The following is a 20307-nucleotide window of genomic DNA, read 5'->3' on the forward strand; positions in this document are numbered from 1 at the left end:
AAAGCAGAAGACTTGCTATACTATACATTTTCACATATACTTTTTTTTTTTAATTGAGTAAATGAAAACGTGCTTTTACAATTCTAATAAAAGCCTATGAGGCCACTGAGAGCTGAGTATAGTCTTGGGGCTAGCTGTCTCGGGCTTCTGCTAAAATGCAAAGACACAGCGAAAACAATTCCCAGTAAATGTGAAAGCGATTAACTGCTTTGCAGAAATTTTTGGATGAAATGAAGGTGGAAAGATGTCACTGCAACAAAAGACAGCCTATCGCATACGATGCAACAAAAATAAAACGCTGCTTTATTTCCATCCTTGTCTAAAATTTGTATTAAAGCGTTAAAACCTTTTTGCTTCTGTGTATATTCTTAAGGCTCTCAGAAGGGAGAAACTTATAAGACAATCAGTCATTACGACAGAAGGTGCAAAAGCAAGCCCAAAATTGTAAACCGGGTAGAACTGATGGAGCAGTAGCTTCTTTGGGTATGGAAACAATTCACCTTCTGAGAACCATGTTTTTAAAGGCCATTATTCCCTGAAGCAGAAGATCACTTTGTTATTAGTCATGGAAATTATGACAGGCACCTTGCAAGATCTGAAAGCCTATCGGACAGGTATAGCTGCCATGATATAGTCATGTTATAGTCAGAAAACTTTTTCAGCAGGGGGCCGGTCCACTGTCCCTCAGACCTTGTGGGGGGCCGGACTATATTTGGGGGGGGGGTGGATGAATTCCTATGCCCCACAAATAACCCAAAGATGTATTCTAAATAAAAGCACACATTCTACTCATGTAAAAACACCAAGGAGGCCCCGCAAATAACCTAGAGAGGCATTTTAAATAAAAGCACACATTCTACTCATGTAAAAACATGCTGATTCCTGACCATCCGCGGGCCAGATTTAGAAGGCGATTGGGTTGGATCCGGCCCTCAAGCCTTAGTCTGCCTATCCATGATATCGTGGTTTGTGTGGACCAGATCTCGCTAAGCTCATGCCCTCCAGAAGTTTTGTAGTAATGGGAACTTAGGTAGGATGAGGGGTGATCTAGGCAATGCTAAACTAGATCAATTTATGGTCTGACTGGCAGCTTCCTAAAGAGATTCAAGTCTCATTTGATGGGCTTCAGAATACTATGATGCATGGATGTCATCTTGCCAATGCCATGCATAGACCTTTCTGTGACGATTAACATATGAGAGAGTGCTGGAGATGAAATAGTTAAACAGGTTGCCCAGTCAGGACCCAGGGGGGTGGAGTCAATGGGACTATAAAACCAGTTCTGGGAGGAGTTCGTTGGGAGTTGTTGGTGGGTAGTTGGTTGGTTTTAGTGGGTTGGCTGGTGGGGAAAGGCAGTTGGTAATAGACAGGGCAGTGGGTTCTTGAGTGTGGGGAGATAGAAGAGATAGAGAGAGGAAAATAAGACTAAGAAAGCAAAGAGCAACAACATTTGGAATGCCATAAAAGTTGGTTTGTGTCTGAAATAAAATACACTCTTCTTTATTAATTGAGAACCTGACTGAGACTGAAGTGATTTTACCAGGGAAGACCTGGTTGGTGGCAGCGGATTAGTGGTGTACAGATCAATAGTCAGTGAGACGACCGTACGAATGCCACACCTTCCCAATCAACTAACGAGGACTGTGGACAAATGAGAGGATGGATTCACAAGACGGTAGCTGCTGCAATCATGAAGAAGGGGCTGGGTCAACTGCTATTGACAGCACAATTTTTCTAGAAAAAGAGGTGCCAGAACTCACCACGAACACCTCCCTCATTTTCCTAGAATGGTAATGGTACCCACCTGACATGTGCCGAAACTAAGTTCCGGCAAGTTCCGACTGGAAAAAAGCCCTGACTACTGGTATTCTCACAACTCAGTCCTGTGAACAGCTGTGTCAGGGAAAAGCAGCATGGAGAATCAGATCCTAAGTTTTGTTTTTGAGAAGGCTCTGAGGTACTTTGAACACGGAAGTCAAACTATGACTGAGTCCACAGAGCTTTGCAGTGCAGAATAATTTAGTGGAAGCTTATTTATACATGTGAAGGCATCATTTCCCGCTTGCTGCTCTGAAGTGGTTGAGGAAGCAGGGGCAGAAATGCAAAACGAAACAACAGCTGGGCCTCATCCCCCCACTATGAGATGGAATTTGACCGGTGGTGCTTTTAGAAAGCCCATTTGTTTTATTTTTGGCCACCATTCATATCAGCCCACAGGTTCTGTCTTGCTACAAGATGGCGGCAAGGCACTCAGAGCACCAAATGGTCAATGCTTAAGGTATTTATTCCACCACCTTCATCGGACGCAAAATACCCAGGCAGATCAATAGTTTGCTGTTCCAATTCAGCCAGACCAAAAGAAGTGTTGTCATAGAAGTTGTATTCAGGATCAGATGGGAAGCTCTGGCACTTACTCCTTCTGTACTGCGTAGGGCTCAGAGTACCTCCTCTTTGGTGCCTATCTTTGAGAGCCACCACAGCAGATTCATTCTTCCAAGCATCCACGCGGCCCAGGGAAGGCCCTCTTACGTTTCTCTTCTGCTCTGATCTATCAACGCACAGTGCCTGGGCCACTGGTTGGTGTCTGGTGGCCAAGTCTATTTTCTTCCCTGGGGGCTCCCATTTATGGGGGTTGTGTGTTCCATAGGCCATTGATTCAGTGGTTAAAGGAGTACTATAATACAGCTCAAACTCTTCAACGCTCTCACTGGTGCTTTTAGATTTAGGCCGGTGCTCTCCTTCCGGGACACGACTCCACGTTCTGGCTCTGCCGCGGTAGAGGTGGGTCTGGCACGGTGTCAGGGTGGACATGCTTCTCTTCCGGAACGGCTTGGCTTTTCTGCTTTCGTGAAAGCTGGCTGTTCTTCTGAACTGCGAACGTCTTGGACAGACCCTCTCCGATGGCTCTGCTTGGTTCTCGAGATATTTAGGGTGAGCTCTTCTAATGAGGGACTGACAAGGGCTCAAGGTAGGACTGGCCTGAGGCAGCGTAAAATCCGCCCTGCAACAGTGCCTGTCTCCTAAGGATATGGGGTGGCCCGGGGGCTGCTCCAGAAAAGGAGACTTGATTCGGAACTTGCTTCCAGCTGCTGCCTCCTGGTTCTCTGTGCTCACAGAGCTGTCGAGCACCGTGTCTGTCAAAGGGTTCTGAGAAACGTGATAGACCTTGGTTGTTTCGGTGAGGCCTCTCTTCTTCATTTCCTTCAGCTGCTGTTGTGCAAGGCGGTAGCTGAAAATGGGGGGGATTATTTTCTGAGCTGTGGACTCAAAGCTTTCGCTAGCAGAAGCTCCTCCCCCTCCTCCTTCCGGAGCAAAATGAAGACTTCTCCTGGAGCTCAAGGGCATGTCTGGAGGTTCTCCAGAAAGCGAACAAGCAGCTTCTGCCTCAGAAAAGCTCTCTCGCTGCTGTCTCTCATCTTGGCAGATGTTCTCCTCGTCGGAGTTCTTCCGGAAGCTGGGCGAGTGGGTGGAGTCGCAGCGCACAGGGGTGTTGCACTTCTGGGTCCTGCAAAGCTTCCTCCATAGGGCGATCAGGACAGTAGCAAAGATGATGGATAAACACAAAGATATGCCAGTGACGGTTACTAGATTATTACTGGTTTTCTGGCCGTCTTCAGAAGGGTACAGTGGTGTGATGGGTACAGGTTTAGTGGCTGAAATGAAAGAGGTAACTTTGCTGAACAGATGCCAATTTACAAGGTATTTCCCCAAATACAAAACCCATGAAACAAAGGGCAAGAAACTGTTCTCCATCATTGCCTAGAGTCAGTCGGGGCCTCTAATTGAAAAGACTGCCACTTCTAGAGCAGCAAATTGCAGCAGGGCAGGGCAGGGCTCCTGTAAATGCTACATATAGATCCAATATTCTTATCACAAATGCCTTGATATTGGATCTATATGATCCGATACTCATACTTTCATTGGCTGAGATGTTGCCTATCATCTTGGTTGCTGCAGCTTGAGTTAATGTCTAGCCTTGATACCTTCCTTCCTTACTATGGCTTGGATTCAGCTCTGCCCAAACTCTGCTTAAACCCAACATCTCCCAGCCTACTTTATTCATTTATTTGTTCACTCAGTTTGTTAACTGCCCTCGTTAACTGGTTAGTATCCAGGGCAGCGTACAAAAATGAATTTCAACGCAGAAGTTCAACAAAAGCACTTCAGACCTTAATCAATACTTTAAATAGCAGCCTGGCCATCACCTTATAAAGGTAAAGGGACCCCTGACCTTAGGTCCAGTCGTGGCCAACTCTGGGGTTGCGGCGCTCATCTCGCTTTATTGGCCGGGGGAGCCGGCGTACAGTTTCCGGGTCATGTGGCCAGCATGACTAAGCTGCTTCTGGCGGACCTGAGCAGTGCACGGAAACGCCGTTTACCTTCCCACCGGAGCAGTACCTATTTATCTACTTGCACTTTGACGTGCTTTCGAACTGCTAGGTTGGCAGGAGCAGGGACCGAGCAACGGGCGCTCACCCCGTCGCGGGGATTCAAACTGACGACCTTCTGATCAGCAAGTCCTAGGCTCTGTGGTTTAACCCACAGCGCCACATGCATCACCTCAATGCAACCCTAAAAACAGAACTACACACATGAAGCAGTCCCAGAAGATAAAAATTTACTGGCATATTGCTGAACAGATAGCAATGCTCATCACATTCCTAGGAAAAAGGTTCCTTGAACCTTCATGTTCTGTCTTTTGATCTGAGGAAGCCCCTGGACACAGTCCTTAAGAGTTTGGGGTAGAGGTAGCTTTAGGGTGGTGTGACCAGGGCAGTCGTGCTGGGTGCCCCATTGAAGGGAGCACCAAAACAATGCTTCAGAATAGCGTGCGAGAGGTGTGGGGGATGAATTTTAGTGTTGCACAAGGCGCCTCTGAAATTTGAGAGCCAAGAGTCTGCCGGGGTTTGGGGCCAAGGCACCATCAGGATACTGATGGCACTCCACTCTATTTCTCCATAACATCTGAATCAAGGGTGTTTGTACAGTCCTTAGCCTGGTTCCTGGATACAATGGTGGGATGGAGCCTGAATCCTGGCAAGACAGAAGTGCTGTGGGTGAGTGGTTCCTGTGTTCAGGAAATGGATTAACTGACTGCTCTGGGTGGGGTTGCCCTTTGCCCGAATCGCTGGAGGCCCAGGTAGCCTCAATGGGTAAAGGTAAAGGTAAAGGGACCCCTGACCATTAGGTTCAGTCGCAGACGACTCTGGGGATGTGGCTCTCATCTCGCTTTATTGGCCAAGGGAGCCGGCGTACAGCTTCCGGGTCATGTGGCCAGCATGACTAAGCCGCTTCTGGCAGAACCAGAGCAGTGCACGGAAATGCCGTTTACCTTCCTGCCGGAGTGGTACCTATTTATCTACTTGCACTTCATGCTTTTGAACTGCTAGGTGGGCAGGAGAGCCTCAATGGGTACAGACACCTTTTACTAGCTGCACCCAGTATGGCAGTGTGACGTTTGCCCTCCTAGGTGTGTCACATCATACTGGGTTTATAAGGAAAGGGTTAACTAATTGTAAAAGGACTAACCAATGGGAACCCAAGGGGCGGAGTTAATTGTGTATAAAGTTTAAGCATAGAGGGTTTTTGGAGGAGTAGGCAGTTAGAGTTAGGGTGGTTGAGAAGATGGTCTGGAGTTAGGACTTCCGGGTTGGCGCCATCGCCGAATGGCGGACTCCCTCCGAGCTCCGGAGGGAGTCTGCTCGGCAGGGGCTGGGTCCTACCGCGCCGGCGACGCAGGGACCCTCAAAAACCACGGGCACGGAGCCCGTGGACATGGGGACTCGGCTGGTACCGTCAGCGCCCTCCCGACTCGTGAAGGAGCCTTTTTAAAGGCTACGGATCGGGTGCCGGGGAGTGGCGTGGTACTGTGAGTCTATCGCTTCCCCTGCCGAGTGCAGCCGCATGCCATTCGGCGGAGAGCGCTGGCTTCTTCCATTTGAAATTCGGACATTTAACAACAACCCGTGAGTAATTGGGTAACCGGGTATAAAAGGAGAAAAAAAGGAATTTTTTTTCGGATTCGGCACGAGCGGGGGGGATCTAAAAAGGAAGTCAGTCCCCTCCCTGATTGTAAACATGCTAAAACAAGGACTGAGAAACCAAGATCGATTCAGAAGTTTATTGCTGACAAAAAATATCAAATTCCACGATGGGATATTACAAGAATTGTGCTGGAGGAGAAAAGTCGAGGGTGAGAGGGAAAAGGCAACCCCCCCCCTGGGAACCGGGGCGATTCGGAGAACCTGGCGGAGAGAGATGGAGAGTTTGACAGCTGTCAAAGTAGCTGTCAAATCTTGAGAATACAAAGAGGACTTTGTTACAAGTATTTTGCTGGTTAATTTTGATACAATTGGATATAAATATGGATACAAAATGTCGGGGGGGAAAAGAAACAACAACTTGACTTTTGGATTAGAGCAGTGTTTCCCAACCTTTTTTGGGCAACGGCACACCTGTTTAATGAAAAAAAATCTCACGGCACACCACCATTACAGCCCCGTGACGTCACGAAAGTGAAAGTTTTTAATTTTTTCCCCTCCCCCTTGCCGGGGAACCTCCAAGCTTTGGGGGTGGGGGGGGGAAACCTCCAAGCTTTGGCAGGGGCAGGGAATGAGAGCCGCGAGGCGGGCGCTGCAGACGGAGGCGCTGCCCGCCGAGCTCGCAGCTCGCCCGTCAAAGCCTGCACGATCACCCGCCGCGGGGAGCCGGGGGTGGCGGCGCGGTTGCCGGGCAGCGGCGGGGGTGGTGGTGGCGGTGGCTGCTTGCCGCCCTCCTGGGCGGAGGCGGGCACGGTGGGCACCGGCATGGCCAAGGGCCCCTGCTTGGTGCCGTCGGATGTGGAAGCTCGCTCGCTCGCCGCCCCGCGTGTGCTCGCCGAGCGGCGATAGGATGTAGCGAGCGGCGATGGGGCTAGCCGGAGAAGAGAGGGCGAGCCCCCTCCCCTCCGGCCCTAAAAAGGGCAAGCCACGCCCCCTCCAGCCAGCCAGGAGGCGTGGCCGGATGGGATTCCCCTGCTCTCGCGGGGGGCTGAGATGGGATTCCCCAGTAGCGAGCGGCGATGGGATGTGGGAGCTCGCTCGCTCGCCGCCCCGCGTGTGCTCGCCGCCGCCGCCCCGCCTCTCACCGCCCGACTCACCCGCCTCCACGGAACACAAGGCAAAGTTCCACGGCACACTAGTGTGCCGCGGAACAGCGGTTGGGAAACACTGGATTAGAGGACACAAAGTTACTGCAACCCCCCTAGAGGGGCTTTGGGACATTACAAGTGGCGTATGTGGAAAACTACTCTGGGATGTGTACTGGTCTTAGCTCCTGGGAAAGTAGCAAAACTGAAATATTGTTTTGTCTACAGAGGTGACAACACAATAGAATCTTTCTATTGAAGTAAGGTAGGAACTGGACGTAAGTTTTTGTTCCTGAATAACAAACCTCTGTAGAGATACTAGATTTCAGAATAAGAATGGTTTTGCAGCTGAACAAGACAGAAACCTGAGAAAGTAAGAAACAAAAGAGTAAAGGACCAACTACGCCACGGAAAGAACAATGGGAGGAGCAACAATGACCAAGGGAAATTAAAGGCCTCTATTAGACTGGATTTTTGAAATTAAACATTATCAAAACAAGCAAATTTAAAGAAAACCGGCAAGATAGACTGTGAAAAATTTGGCTGTGGACTTGAGACCTCCAGGCCGACAACATACAGACTGATGGACATGGGGAATCCAAACCGGGGAAGGGAGGGGGAATTCTAGAATCCAAAGGCTATGTAACCAGCTTTTGGAATCTTCTTCTATCTTCTATCTTTTATCTTTCTATATAACTTTGGTATTTTGATTTAACATGTTTTGGAAAAAAAGGGGGAATTCGTGGAAGGAAACGGGGTAGATTTTGGGGGGAAAATCTTTATTCTATTTTGTTAAAGATGAGGAGTGATGTTAAGATTGTAATTTAAATTGGCTAATAGGCACAACATATTAGGTTTAAATTGGGAATGAGAACTTGTGGAACCAACGTAGGGAAAGGGGAATACAGTCGGGAGGGGAAGGAGGGAGTCCCAGAAAGAAGGTTATGAAAATAAGGGTTTAAAATTGGTCTTTCTTTTTCTTTCTTTTCTCTATCTTTTCTATCTTTTCTATTCTGTTATTATTGGAAATTTTAATAAATATGATTATAAAAAAAAAAAGAGAAGATGGTCTGGAGTTAGAAGAGACAGAGAAGATATGTCTGTGGGTTGGGCTAGTCTGATGTGAGAGAGGGAGAGAATTTGTTAAGAGGAGTCAGTCAAACAGTTGAGATAATCAGTCAGAAGGTATTAGGAAGGTATAGGCCGGTAAAGAAACCAAAGTTAAGATACTGCAGGAATATTATCTGAGAAACCATAAACTTGTTAAGGCTTATAAAATAAACTTGTTTATATGGTTCACTTTTAACAACTGTCTGGACTCAGTGTTTTGCCCGACAGTAACGGGTTGGTTGCAGCGGGGAAGCGAGCACAGTGGTGGCACAGGGATCAATAGACTGTTAAACGTCCGGGGACCCTGTGTGATCACCACAGGCAGTTACAGTCCTTTCTGGACACGGAAAACCTAACCACAGTAGTTCAGGCATCGGCATTCTGCAGATGTGTATGTCATTCTTAAATGACACCTTCACGTTGCGTGTCTGCCTATAAAATGTTTTAGCTCTACCCTTGGGTCTTCTCCCTTCACTTCTGCCCGTCCTGAGGTTTCACAAAGACAATTGTCCCCACACAAAACACACTGGGATGGACATAGCTTGTATTCACTGACACGAAGAGGTGAGGAGAATAATAATATTATTGCCGTCTTATTTATTGCTATCCTGCCCTTTCCCCAGACTCACTGTGAGTGAGAATGCAATCTCAACATAAAGACTACGTACTGGAACATTCCTCCAAGGAGCAGAGAGACGTTTCTTGCTGTCTCCCAGCGCAGCCTTGCTTTATAGGGAACGGGAAAGACGCGGGACATTCTCGATAGCGCTCTCGGGTGCCGTCCCCACAAGTCACACTACAGGGGCTCCAGGCCTGCCAAAGTCCCCAGGATCCTGTGAATACACAAACTCTGCATTACTGGAGGGATAGATTCCATTAGAGAGACAGAAAATTGCTAGCCTTGAAAACGGGTACATTCAAATCTGACCCTCAGCCTTCTCTTAGTAGGCTGATCCAGTTATGAGATATTAGTAGGCAGATCCTGTCTTTCAATCTCTTGCAGGGAGGAAGTTCTCCCGCACGCGAACCGGACTGTAAAATGAGTGCTGGATACAGCAGGAGGTGGCGAAAGCAAAGGACCTGGGTGATTCGCCACGATGCAGATAGCAGCCTTACACCAGGGATGGAGAACCTGTGGCTTTTCATATGTTGTTGGACTACAACACATATCATGCCTGTCCAATTTGCCATGCTGGCAGGGGCTGATGGAAGTCATCTGAAAGGCCACACGGGTACTCCATTGCCACTGTACCCAAACTAACTATGGGTGGTCACCTGAAGGGCAACACTTTCCAGGATGAGCGGCCTTTTCTGAAAGTGTCTCTTTGCGGTGAGCTGACCATTCCACCTATCAAATATCACAGGCCTGGTTGCCAGGGGTAACAGCAATGCCTCTTCCGACATCTACCCTGCGCACAGTGTGGAAGACAGATGCAGTCAGCCATGTATTGGCAAGTTCCTAACTTTCATAAGCAAATGAGACCAAAACACAATAAACAAAACTATTATTGAACACAATACCTCTCAGAAAGTAGAGTGCTCATGACGCACCAGGCACTCTGAGCAACAAACATATTGCGGCCCAACCCTCTGGAGAAGTAAGTTTTTGCCTTCGACCCCAGCTGCAGACGGTTTTCAGTATCCAGCGTGTGTCGCAATAGTCCTGGCTTGAAGATGTGAGGGCGTGACTGACACTGGGAACGTCTAAATTGGATAGAAGTCTCCACCTTGTGGGGGAAATGAAGCATTCCGGTTGCAATTTGCCTTTCGGTCCAAGGACTAGTTCAGTTCTTCACTTACTGATTACAGCATCAAGTGACAACATCTAAGTAGCAGCAGAGCAGTGACCTGGAAGCTGGCCACTGTTCTGTCTGTATTATGGGATGCCCTTCTGAACTCTGCCATACTTAAAGCTGCAAACATCAGTTGCTTCGGGCGTCTTGTAAAAACACATCTCGCCTTGTGCTTTCAGCCATTTCTTGTTGACTTTTTTACTACGCCCATAGGCCTATGCAGTTGTCTAAAATGTCCCTAAATTAGCCAGTCATTTTAATGATTGATATGCATTGCTTTTAAATGTATTTTATGCTGTTGTACACTGCCCTGGTCTTTTGCAAGAGGATAGACTATAAACACTTGTAACACATAACATCGGACCCTTTTCATTTGTCTGGATTCTTGTTTCCATATGCCCTTGTACTACTCCTTTACAGGTTTTGCACTGTATTTTTGTTTGAATTCCCTTGTTTATGTTTTTCATGCAGATTTCAGAAATATTAAGTGGTATATAAACGCTTTAAAATAAATGAACAAATAAATACATACATACCTACATACATACATACATACATAAGGGTGGGCCATAGCTCAGTGCTGAGCCTAAGTTTTGTGTGTATTCCAGGTTCAATCCTTGGCAATTCATGTTAGCAGTAAAATACCAAGCAGCAGAGTGATCTCTTCCTGAGATCTTGGTAAGCCACTGCCAGTCAGAACAGACTGGATGTAAGGCAGATCTCTAAGAGCAATATTGACTAAATAACTGTACAAGGATTACTGCTAGATCTTCCCTGTCCCCCTCTGCATGTACACCAAAGCTGTTCCCAAATCTGAGCTGGAGGGTTGGGAGATATCAGGGGGAGAACGTTTTGTTGCACAAGAGAAATCCTTGCGCTTATGGAACAAGCAACTTAGATCACTGTTGAATACAGTGGTACCGCAGGTTAAGTACTTAATTCGTTCCGGAGGTCCGTTCTTAACCTGAAACTGTTCTTAACCTGAAGCACCACTTTAGCTAATGGGGCCTCCTCCTGCTGCTGCGTGATTTCTAATCTCATCCTGAAGAAAAGTTCTTAACCTGAAGCACTATTTCTGGGTTAGCAGAGTCTGTAACCTGAAGCGTATGTTACCTGAGGTACCACTGTACAACCCTTGGTTCCTAAATTACATAAGCAAATGAGACCACAACACCACAGGTAGAAACTATTATCACCCAATGTCAACTCAAACACAATACTTCTCAGGTACGGCAATTCACTCATTAAGCTTGCACACATCAATTGTTAAGAAATTTTGAGTATGTGTGGGAACCAGCCCCAAAGTCAGATGCTGTCTCTAGGTCAAAAGAGCTGCAGGTCAACACTGCTTCAGCCTCATCTGGACTGAGTTTCATTTGGTCCATGTGCCACATTAGCACCATGTTAAGATGCTACATAATAAAGATGCAGAGGAGAAAAAGATGGAGGTCACAGGTGCATTGAGGTCACCTGCACATCTGCAAATGACTCCACCCAGACAAGATGGAACCTCTGAATCAGGGATGGGGAACCTGTGGTGTTCTAGTTGTTGTTGTTGTTGTCCTCCAACATCCCAGGCAGCATGGTCAATTGTCAGGTATGGTGGGCACTGTGGTCCAACAACATCTGGAGGGTCACTGGTAACCCCTCACAGCCCAAATAAAAGAACCACAGTCAGCAGGCTCCATTCTCTGGGACTGATGGATGCAAGCAGAACACGTTAGTGTAGACTCATAAGCACACCTGTTGTGCTCCTCAGTAACACAGAGTCCTTCTTAGTTGTGCAACTGAAAGGTCTGAGATGCTGGCCAGTGAAAAGCCTGTTTAGAGAAGCTTTTAATGTTTGATGCATTACTTTATTTTAATATTTTGTTGGAAGCCACCCAGATTGGTTGGGGAAGCCCAGCCAGATGGGCGGGGTATAAATAATGAGTTGCTGTTGTTTCCCCCCTTCCCCGCTCAAGAAAAGCTGTACCTACAGCTTCTTCTTCCTGCTCAACTCATGGCCCCATCACCCACCAGAACACATTCATTTTGCTAAGCAGCAAATGAGAGCCAAAGGCAGGTGGCTGATGGGACCAAAGAGAAAACAGGTGTGGAAAAGGTGACCTCACTTTAACAGGAGAAAATAAACAGGTGGATCTTTTTCTGACATGGAGATTAAAAATGATGTGTGTGTGTGTGTGTCAACTGAGGAACCTATGAAGCTCCAGATGTTTTTGGATTCCAGCTCTCCCCAGCCTCAGACAGCATGGTCGGGGGCGGGGATGGGAACTGTAGTCCAACATCTGGGAGGACCACATATTCCTCATTCCTGTTTTACCATGGAATCGTAGAATTGGAAGGGACCACGAGGGTCATCTGGCCCAACTCCCTGCAATGCAAGGAATCTGCATGCTACGCTGCTAAGAAGCACAGGGAGCAGATGAATATGAAAAGATGGCACTCCCAGGCTGCACCCAGTGCTAATGAATTAGGTGGATTCTCCCGGTGGTGACGTGTCCTGTGCCTGAAGCTTCAAGGGATCTTGCCATGCCCTTTTCAAAAGGAAGAGAAGCTAGAGATTAGGCAACAGGCAGCTCCATAATCAGCGTCAGGAATGGTTTCTGGAGCAATTGTGCCTGCAGACTGCCCTGCCCTTCTGAAAGGAGGCTTGAACAAGCCTGCAGCAAGCCACACCTTTCCCAGCTAACACTCAATCAGCTGCTTGGAACTGACATTTTCCCCAAAGTGCAACCTCTGAATTGATAGCAACTGAAGCATAGAAAGAAGGCAAAGCAGTGCCCCCCACAGCCTGCGTTTGGGCTCTGTAGTCAATCTTATAGTGCCCAGTACATGTGGAATAAGGGACGCGGGTGGCACCGTGGGTTAAACCACAAAGCCTAGGACTTGCCGATCAGAAGGTCAGCGGTTCAAATCCCCGCGACGGGGTGACCTCCCGTTGCTTTGTCCCTGCTCCTGCCAACCTAGCAGTTTGAAAGCACATCAAGTAGATAAATAGGTACCGCTACGGCGGGAAGGTAAACAGCGTTTCCGTGCGCTGTTCTGCTTCTGCCAGAAGTGGCTTAGTCATGCTGGCCGCGTGACCCAGAAGCTGTATGCCGGCTCCCTCGGCCAATAAAGCAAGATGAGCACCGCAACCCCAGAGTCGTCCGCGACTGGACCTAACAGTCAGGGGTCCCTTTACCTTTACATGAGGAATAAGAGCACAGGCAATGCGGTCCCCCATTCCCTTAGGCAAATGTGATCAAGCATCTTCAGAGCTGCCCCCTTATTACCAATCGCCTGGGTTACACGTTATTAGATGCAAAGAGCCTTGGAGTTCATTTCCTCCCAAGAACTCTGCAGGGCGAGCTAAGCTGAGAACCAGACGGGCTTCAGACTTTACACTGCAAGTGCCCTACTTGTGGCTTGCTGCTATAAATTGTAAAGGGGAGGTGCATGTCTCCAAACACACTATGAGCACGCACCAAGGAGTCTTCTGACATTGGAACAGAGGAAGCTGCTGTACACAGAGTCAGGCCACTGGTCTGTAGAGCTCAATATTGTTCACATCGTCCGGCAGCAGCTCTAAGAAGGTAATCACAGAATGACAGAGTTGGAATCATCTAGTCCAACCCCCTGCGGTGCAAGAATATCCAGCTGTCTCTAAACGGGATTCGAACCTGCAACCTTGGCGTTATCAGCACCTGAGCTATGGAGTCTTTCGCAGCCCTACCCTGGAGATGCCAGAGATTGAACCTGGGACCTTCTGTATGTGACCAGCGATGCTCTACCACTAAGCTACACCTTTCCGCCAAGCCCTTTTCTCTAAGGTTTGGGGACTGCCTTTCTGAGCTGATGCTCACAGTGGCTTGCCCGAGGCTATCTAGAATCCCTTTTGGCAAAGCAGGGAGAGGGCCTTCTTGGTTGTGGCGCCCTCCCATTGGAACATGGCCCTCCATCAGGTGTCAAGGAAACAAACAACTATCTGACTTTTAGAAGACATCTGAAGGCAGCGCAGTTTAGGGAAGTTTTTAAGGATTTATGTTTTTATTATGTTTTTAGATATGTTGTAAGCCATTCAGAGTTCAGCCATTCAGGGAAACCCAGCCAGATGGGCGGGGTATAAATACTGTATTTTCTGGCGCATAAGACTACTTTTTAACCCAGGAAAATCTTCTCAAAAGTCGGGGGTCATCTTATACGCTGGCTACAGCAGCAGCTCTCCCACCAAAGGATAAAACGACAGCAAATTAAATCAGAAGACACCAAGCTCTCTAGATGAAGCAGAAATACGCTTGAAAATTGGCCCCAGAAGCCCCTGGCCACTGGGAAGTGGAGCGGATTTCCGAGCCAGACTGGAGACTGCTTTTTAAATTTTTATTTGGTGTGCGTTGGAAGAGGGGTAGTCTTATACGGCGAGTATATCCCAAACTCTATATTTTAACTGGAAAAGTTGAGGGGGTCGTCTTATACGCCCAGTAGTCTTATACGCGGGAAAATACAGTAATAAAATTCTTATTCTTATCAGAATAAGACATGGCATTTTAGAAAATGAGCAAAAAGCTGAGATTACCCCTCTCCACTACAAGAGGGCTTTCCCATAAGGTATTACAAACCTCTTCCCTGTCATCGCCTCCCATCCTTGTCACCTGCCAGCCTTTGTCTGGTCTCCCTGCTGCTCGCCTAGTTAAGGGGCAGTGAAAGGGCTTTATCATTGTGTTTTATGGGGGTCCTATCCTCACAGCTCTGCATTGGGGGTGGGTCACGCTGCAAATGCAATCATATTCCAGGCTCTGCGACACACAGATGCACGGCATGCAATCAGAAAGACATCTCATAATCCTTTGGGTTTTCAAATGGAGCCTTTCTCAAAAGGTAATACAGACCAACATTCCTTTGGATTAGCGCACATTCCCTCGCTCTCGGTGGGGCATTGTCTCTGCGCAAAGGGCTAAATTCAAAGCAGTATTTGTTTGCGCCCTCGTCGAAAAATGTGCAGTTGAATTCTATCTGGCCGTCCTTTGGATTCATGACACTCTCCTGCAGCCTTAACGCCCTCTGACCAGAAGGCCCAAGGTCTTTGAACACAGCAACGTTCCCACCAGCAGAAGTGCAGGGAGGAGGAATGACAGAAACCACAACCGAAGACTCACATGTCACGTCTCCTGCCACGACTAGCTTGTACCCAAATCTGCGCACGAGATCAATAGGTCCTTCCGAAGCAATGACTGACTTGGTCTCTGCTGATTTCAGGAATACAGTCATGTAGGCTTCTTGGCCAACCAAGAGACAGTCAAGCGTTACCCACTGGGACTTGGCGAGAGAAAGCTCTTTGCTAGTTCTCAGTCCCACAGTCTCATTCGAGATCTGTTTTCCTAGTTCATAGAAGCGGCTGGTCAGTATAACATCCAGAAAAACCACCGTCTTATTCACCGGACACAAATATTCGTCGGTAAACAGCCTGAGCTGAAGGGAAGACTCAACCGCTTCAGAAGTCCTCCTCAAATCAAAGTGGAATACAGGCCAGACAACACTCAGTGGGGTCTTCTCTCCGTTCCACTGGTTCTCGGGAGCCATTCTGAACCAGTAGTTCCCGGCACTCTTAAAATGGAAGCACTCAAAGACAACAATATCTTGGTCCTGGTTTTGAAGGAGCTGTTTTCTGGTGACAGTTTGATTGGTGCTGGCATCTATGAGCAGTATGGAACCATTTTTCAAGGTCACGTTGCTGTCATAATAATTCTGGAAACTAACCGACACAGTGCCATTGCTCAAGGCTACGTGAGTTGCTTGCTCCAAGAGGAGAAACTCCACTGATCCAAGAACTGAAAAGAAAGTATTTGACAAGGTCAATAGTTGAACAGAAAGAAGGGGAGGAGATAGGGAGATTTAAGAGGTGGGTTGTTGTTTTTTGGGAGGAAATCCAATGTAACCTTCACACTCTGCACTAAGAAGCAGCTCTCAAAAACATTCTCAGTTTCAACCTCCTGGTGGTCAGTTACTCAGCAACAGGCAGATGCAGCTGGTTATAACGGGCTTTAGAAGCCTAAATTTGCCCAATTCATTACATGCATGGCTCCAGGTTACAGTACTACCGAATCCACAGCAGAAATGACTCTGCGTGCTTTTGATCCCAATGCCTATCTCAGAAGACTCCCACATAGATATGCAAACTTTTAAAACAATATCAAACTTCTAGACAACGCATCCAAATTTGCTTACATGCAATTTTGTGAAGTATTAATAAAGGGAAATGTGTGAGAGAACAGGGAGAAAACGAGATTTTATTCAATCATTGGTTTAGAAATGCAGTAACACTTTCTGAACCCCTTAGTATCTTATGGTCAACTGTAAAGTTCAGCCTGACATGTTGGCCATGAATGGGAGGTGTTCATTTATCCCTATCAGCAAAATTTAACCCTTTGCAGCATTTCCCCTATGAACTCACCCCAGTATTTTAGTGGAGAAAATATACTCAGTTAACATTTTTCAAATATTTTGCTCCTCCCACAAACCTTACGAATTATCCCACATCTCCACCCCCGCAGTATTTCCCTTTAATATTCCCTAACATGGATATGATGGTGACAGCAACCATGAAATTTAAAGACGCCTGCTTCTTGGGAGAAAAGCAATGACAAACCTAGACAGCATTTTAAATAGCAGAGACATCACCTTGCCAACAAAGGTCTGTATAGTAAAAGCTATGGTTTTCCCAGTAGTGATGTATGGAAGTGAGAGCTGGACCATAAAGAAGGCTGATCGCCAAAGAATTGATGCTTTTGAATTCTGGTGCTGGAGGAGACTCTTGAGAGTCCCATGGACTGCAAGAAGATCAAACCTATCCATTCTTAAAGAAATCAGCCCTGAGTGCTCACTGGAAGGACAGATCCTGAAGCTGAGGCTCCAATACTTTGGCCACCTCATGAGAAGAGAAGACTCCCTGGAAAAGACCCTGATGTTGGGAAAGATGGAGGGCAGAAGGAGAAGGGGACGACAGAGGATGAGGTGGTTGGACAGTGTTCTCGAAGCTACCAGCATGAGTTTGACCAAACTGCGGGAGGCAGTGGAAGACAGGAGTGCCTGGCATGCTCTGGTCCAGGGGGTCATGAAGAGTCAGACACGACCAAATGACTAAACAACAACAACATGGATATGAAAGAAAGTTACAAGAGAACAGAGTTGACCTCTAACACAAAAATAGCCCTTAGTATTCAAAAGTCTTAAAACGTAATACCATTTGGAAAACTGGAAAGGCCTGAGGAACCTGGAGCATCTTCACTGTAATAAAGGACCCTGAAGTCTGTGGGTGATGAGCTCACCTGTCTACTTCCTTCCGAACTATTTAACCAACGGGGCAGGAAGAGAAGAATGCTTGGTGAGCAATTTCCCCACCCGCCACTGCCTTTGAGCTTTGCAAGCCATTGCCATTCCAGCCTTCACCTTGACCCACTAATGCTTCATTTACATTGCATATTAGTTAAGATAAAAATGAAAGGGGAGGTGGTCTCTGAAGCGGAATTCTAGAAAATACCACCCAAGTTGAAAAAACGGAATAATATGCTGCAGCGCTCTTTTTGAAGGCTTCTTTTGTGACAGAGCTTATGGATATTTCATTTAGCCTTCGCATCACAGAGAAAAAGAGAAGGGATTTAGACGCGAAAATTAAAACCGACAAAAGCCAGAAGCGAAGGATTTGGCCTCCCACAAGGCAGGACCCTCTATTATCTATTCCCTGTGGCGTCTCACAGAGATCTATCTAGTTCAAGATGCAGAGAAGTCCAATAGGTCAAATCTGAGCTTTTGCAGCTGGCTTGATTCTGGCGGGGTGTGTGTGTGTCCAGATACATATATTCCTTTGCTGGAGGGGCAGAGCAAGGAATTCATGCTGATTTACACATCAGCACCGTAAGCTGGCTATTTGCCTGCTCTCACATGCTCATATAGCAAATGTGAAAGCAGGAACTGGGATCTGCAACAAACATTTGATTAATTGCTGAGGGTTGAGTTGCTTCAAATACCTGTTTTGTTAATTTGCAGTGTGGACCAAAGCTGCTTCTGGGGACCCTCCAGGCTTACGGGCCCTGAAACTTAAACTGCATTAGTTTCGTAGTAGTTCCACCCCTGCTGGTGGGTGTCACCAGGGTGACCTCTGAGTCTTCCCTGCTGTGGCAGCAGTGAGGAGATGCCAACGAATTCCAATAAGCTTCCCGAATGAAGCCTGGGGACCTCACCTGTCCATCATGGCAAATTCTAGGAAGATTGGGGCAGAGGGCTAATTCTTGAACGATAAGCATCCTACTGCAGCAGACCCATCAACTCTAGGGACCGTGGTGTTACCTAAACACCCAAGAGCTGATTTCCATGCAGGCCCTGGCTGGGTCCCAGAAGGGCAAACCCCACCCCAAAAAGCCAGCATTCAGCTGCACGACAGCCAGTTCTGAGAAGGTATTTCAATCGCTGGGAGCTAAACAAATGTGTAGGGACACGGGTGGCGCTGTGGGTTAAACTACAGAGCCTAGGACTTGCCGATCAGAAGGTTGGTTGTTCGAATCCCTGCTCCTGCCAACCTAGCAGTTCGAAAGCACGTCAAAGTGCAAGTAGATAAATAGGTATTGCTCCGGCGGGAAGGTAAACAGCATTTCCGTGCGCTGCTCTGGTTCGCCAGAAGCGGCTTTGTCATGCTGGCCACATGACCCTGAAGCTGTACGCCGGCTCCCTCAGCCAATAAAGCGAGATGAGCACCACAACCCCAGAGTCGGTCACGACTGGACCTAATGGTCAGGGGTCCCTTTACCTTTACCTTTAAACAAATGTGTAACTAATAACGACTGCCAGAGTTTGGGTCCCGCCCCCCAATCCTTTCTCCCCTTTAGTGTCATGCCTTTCAGAATGTAAGCCTGAGGAGTGGGGCAGTTATTACTGATATCCGCAAGCTGCTCTGGGAGCCTTTTCCAGCTGAAGAGTGCATCAGAAATGCTATAAATAAGCATCAGTACATTATTTCCAGCCACGTAATGTGTATTTCTCAGCAATACCTCTTAATGCCGTCTCTGGTGTACTCTATTTTGGGTACATTTTTAAAAAACTGCGCAAAACAAAATTAGAGGGGGAAAGGTTGAAGGAGCTATGGTCTGGAAATGCTTAGCTTGGAGAAAAGGAAGGTCGTGTGAGAATCTTCAGTCACTGAAAAGAAAAGGAACAGCTGCTACTATGAAGGGGGGAAGGAAGAGAAGGTGTGTTAGAACTTGGAAAAAAGATGGTGACTGATGTCAGCTGATGGACGAGGTTTGGAGGGACCGGTCCATAGACTAGAGCTTTCCCACCCGTGAAATAAAGGGTTGGCTGGAGCAAGATCTGACTTTCCAGCAATACTGCTAGAGAAAAACACAGCTATATTGAATAAACATTCACAATTTTTTTACTGATAATAATCAGCTAAACAGTTTGAGGATCTATACAACTTTGTAACATGCAGAAAATAGCATTATTGGAGAAACCAAAGACTGGAACTGGGGGAAGTCGGGGGGTGGGGTGGGGGGTTGGATTCGGGGGGGAGGGAGGAAAAATGGGGGGGAAATAAGGGTATGTTTTTGGATAATATGTTTTGTTATAACTTTGAATAAAAAAGAGAGAGAAAAACACAGCTATAGTCCTTTCCATCTTTTTCTAAGAAACTTTAGAAGCTGTGCATAGTATTATTTACAGGTGCAAACAGATACGTAATTATAACACTTTATTTCCATTTCTTTCTTTCTTCTTCTTTTCACACCAAGCCACCCATTTATAAGAGATTCCAAAATAACCATAGTCAATTGTCTCCAACGGCTTACACCAAATACTCACCATAATCACAGAACACGACTAGCAGTAGATTTGAAAAATCTTTCAACATCTGTTTCATTCTGATCAGAAGGGCTCCCTGTTCCTTTTATTCCTCATGTCCCTGTTCCAGGTCCAATGTCTGTTCTGTCTTTGCAACTACAGTAAAAAACAACAACCAGAGGATTTTTCTGAATAGCCTTTTAAGATTTGCCTCGAAGAGCAACACTCTGAAATTTATTTTGACAAACGTTTTTTCTTCTGCTCATTGGAAACACGCAACAGCCATTTCACCATGCTCTTGACTTCACCGAGTTACAATAATAGATGGTATCTCAAGTTTAAGTACAGTACTTGGATTATAAATGTGCTAACATGGATTTACACACAGAGTTGCCGCTTTTAGCAGCCTAGAATGACTTCACACAAACAGGCAATCAGGAAGAGAGACTCTTGTCACATAGAAGCTGG

At 46.9% G+C, this 20307-nt stretch overlaps 1 protein-coding gene across 2 annotated transcripts; it reads right to left on the bottom strand.

Annotated features, from left to right (window-relative positions):
• Positions 1-280: 280 nt before the first annotated feature.
• Positions 281-19983, bottom strand: THSD1 (thrombospondin type 1 domain containing 1). 2 transcript variants are annotated; one of them, XM_083495140.1, is made up of 4 exons: positions 19861-19983; positions 14901-15839; positions 8905-9069; positions 281-3653 (listed from the first exon to the last, which is right to left on the bottom strand). In XM_083495140.1, exons 1-4 carry the CDS (start codon positions 19916-19918, stop codon positions 2251-2253), a joined length of 2565 nt encoding a protein of 854 aa, XP_083351266.1. In that variant the 5' UTR covers positions 19919-19983; the 3' UTR covers positions 281-2250. The 2 variants fall into 2 exon arrangements, with proteins under 2 accessions (XP_083351266.1, XP_083351267.1); XM_083495141.1 differs by lacking the exon at positions 8905-9069.
• Between the last annotated feature and the right edge of the window lie 324 nt (positions 19984-20307).

This window comes from Podarcis liolepis (genome assembly GCF_965112155.1).
Source record: "Podarcis liolepis genome assembly, chromosome: 3".
NCBI classification, from domain to species: Eukaryota; Metazoa; Chordata; class Lepidosauria; order Squamata; family Lacertidae; genus Podarcis; species Podarcis liolepis.

Coding starts and splice junctions, on each gene's coding strand:
- THSD1 (XM_083495140.1), bottom strand. CDS start 19,918: ATGAAACAGATGTTGAAAGATTTTTCAAATCTACTGCTAGTCGTGTTC. Junction 9,070..14,900: donor GCTAATCCAAAGGAATGTTG/GTCTGTATTACC, acceptor GTGTATTCACAG/GATCCTGGGGACTTTGGCAG. Junction 3,654..8,904: donor CTCCTTGGAGGAATGTTCCA/GTACGTAGTCTT, acceptor CTTTCATTTCAG/CCACTAAACCTGTACCCATC.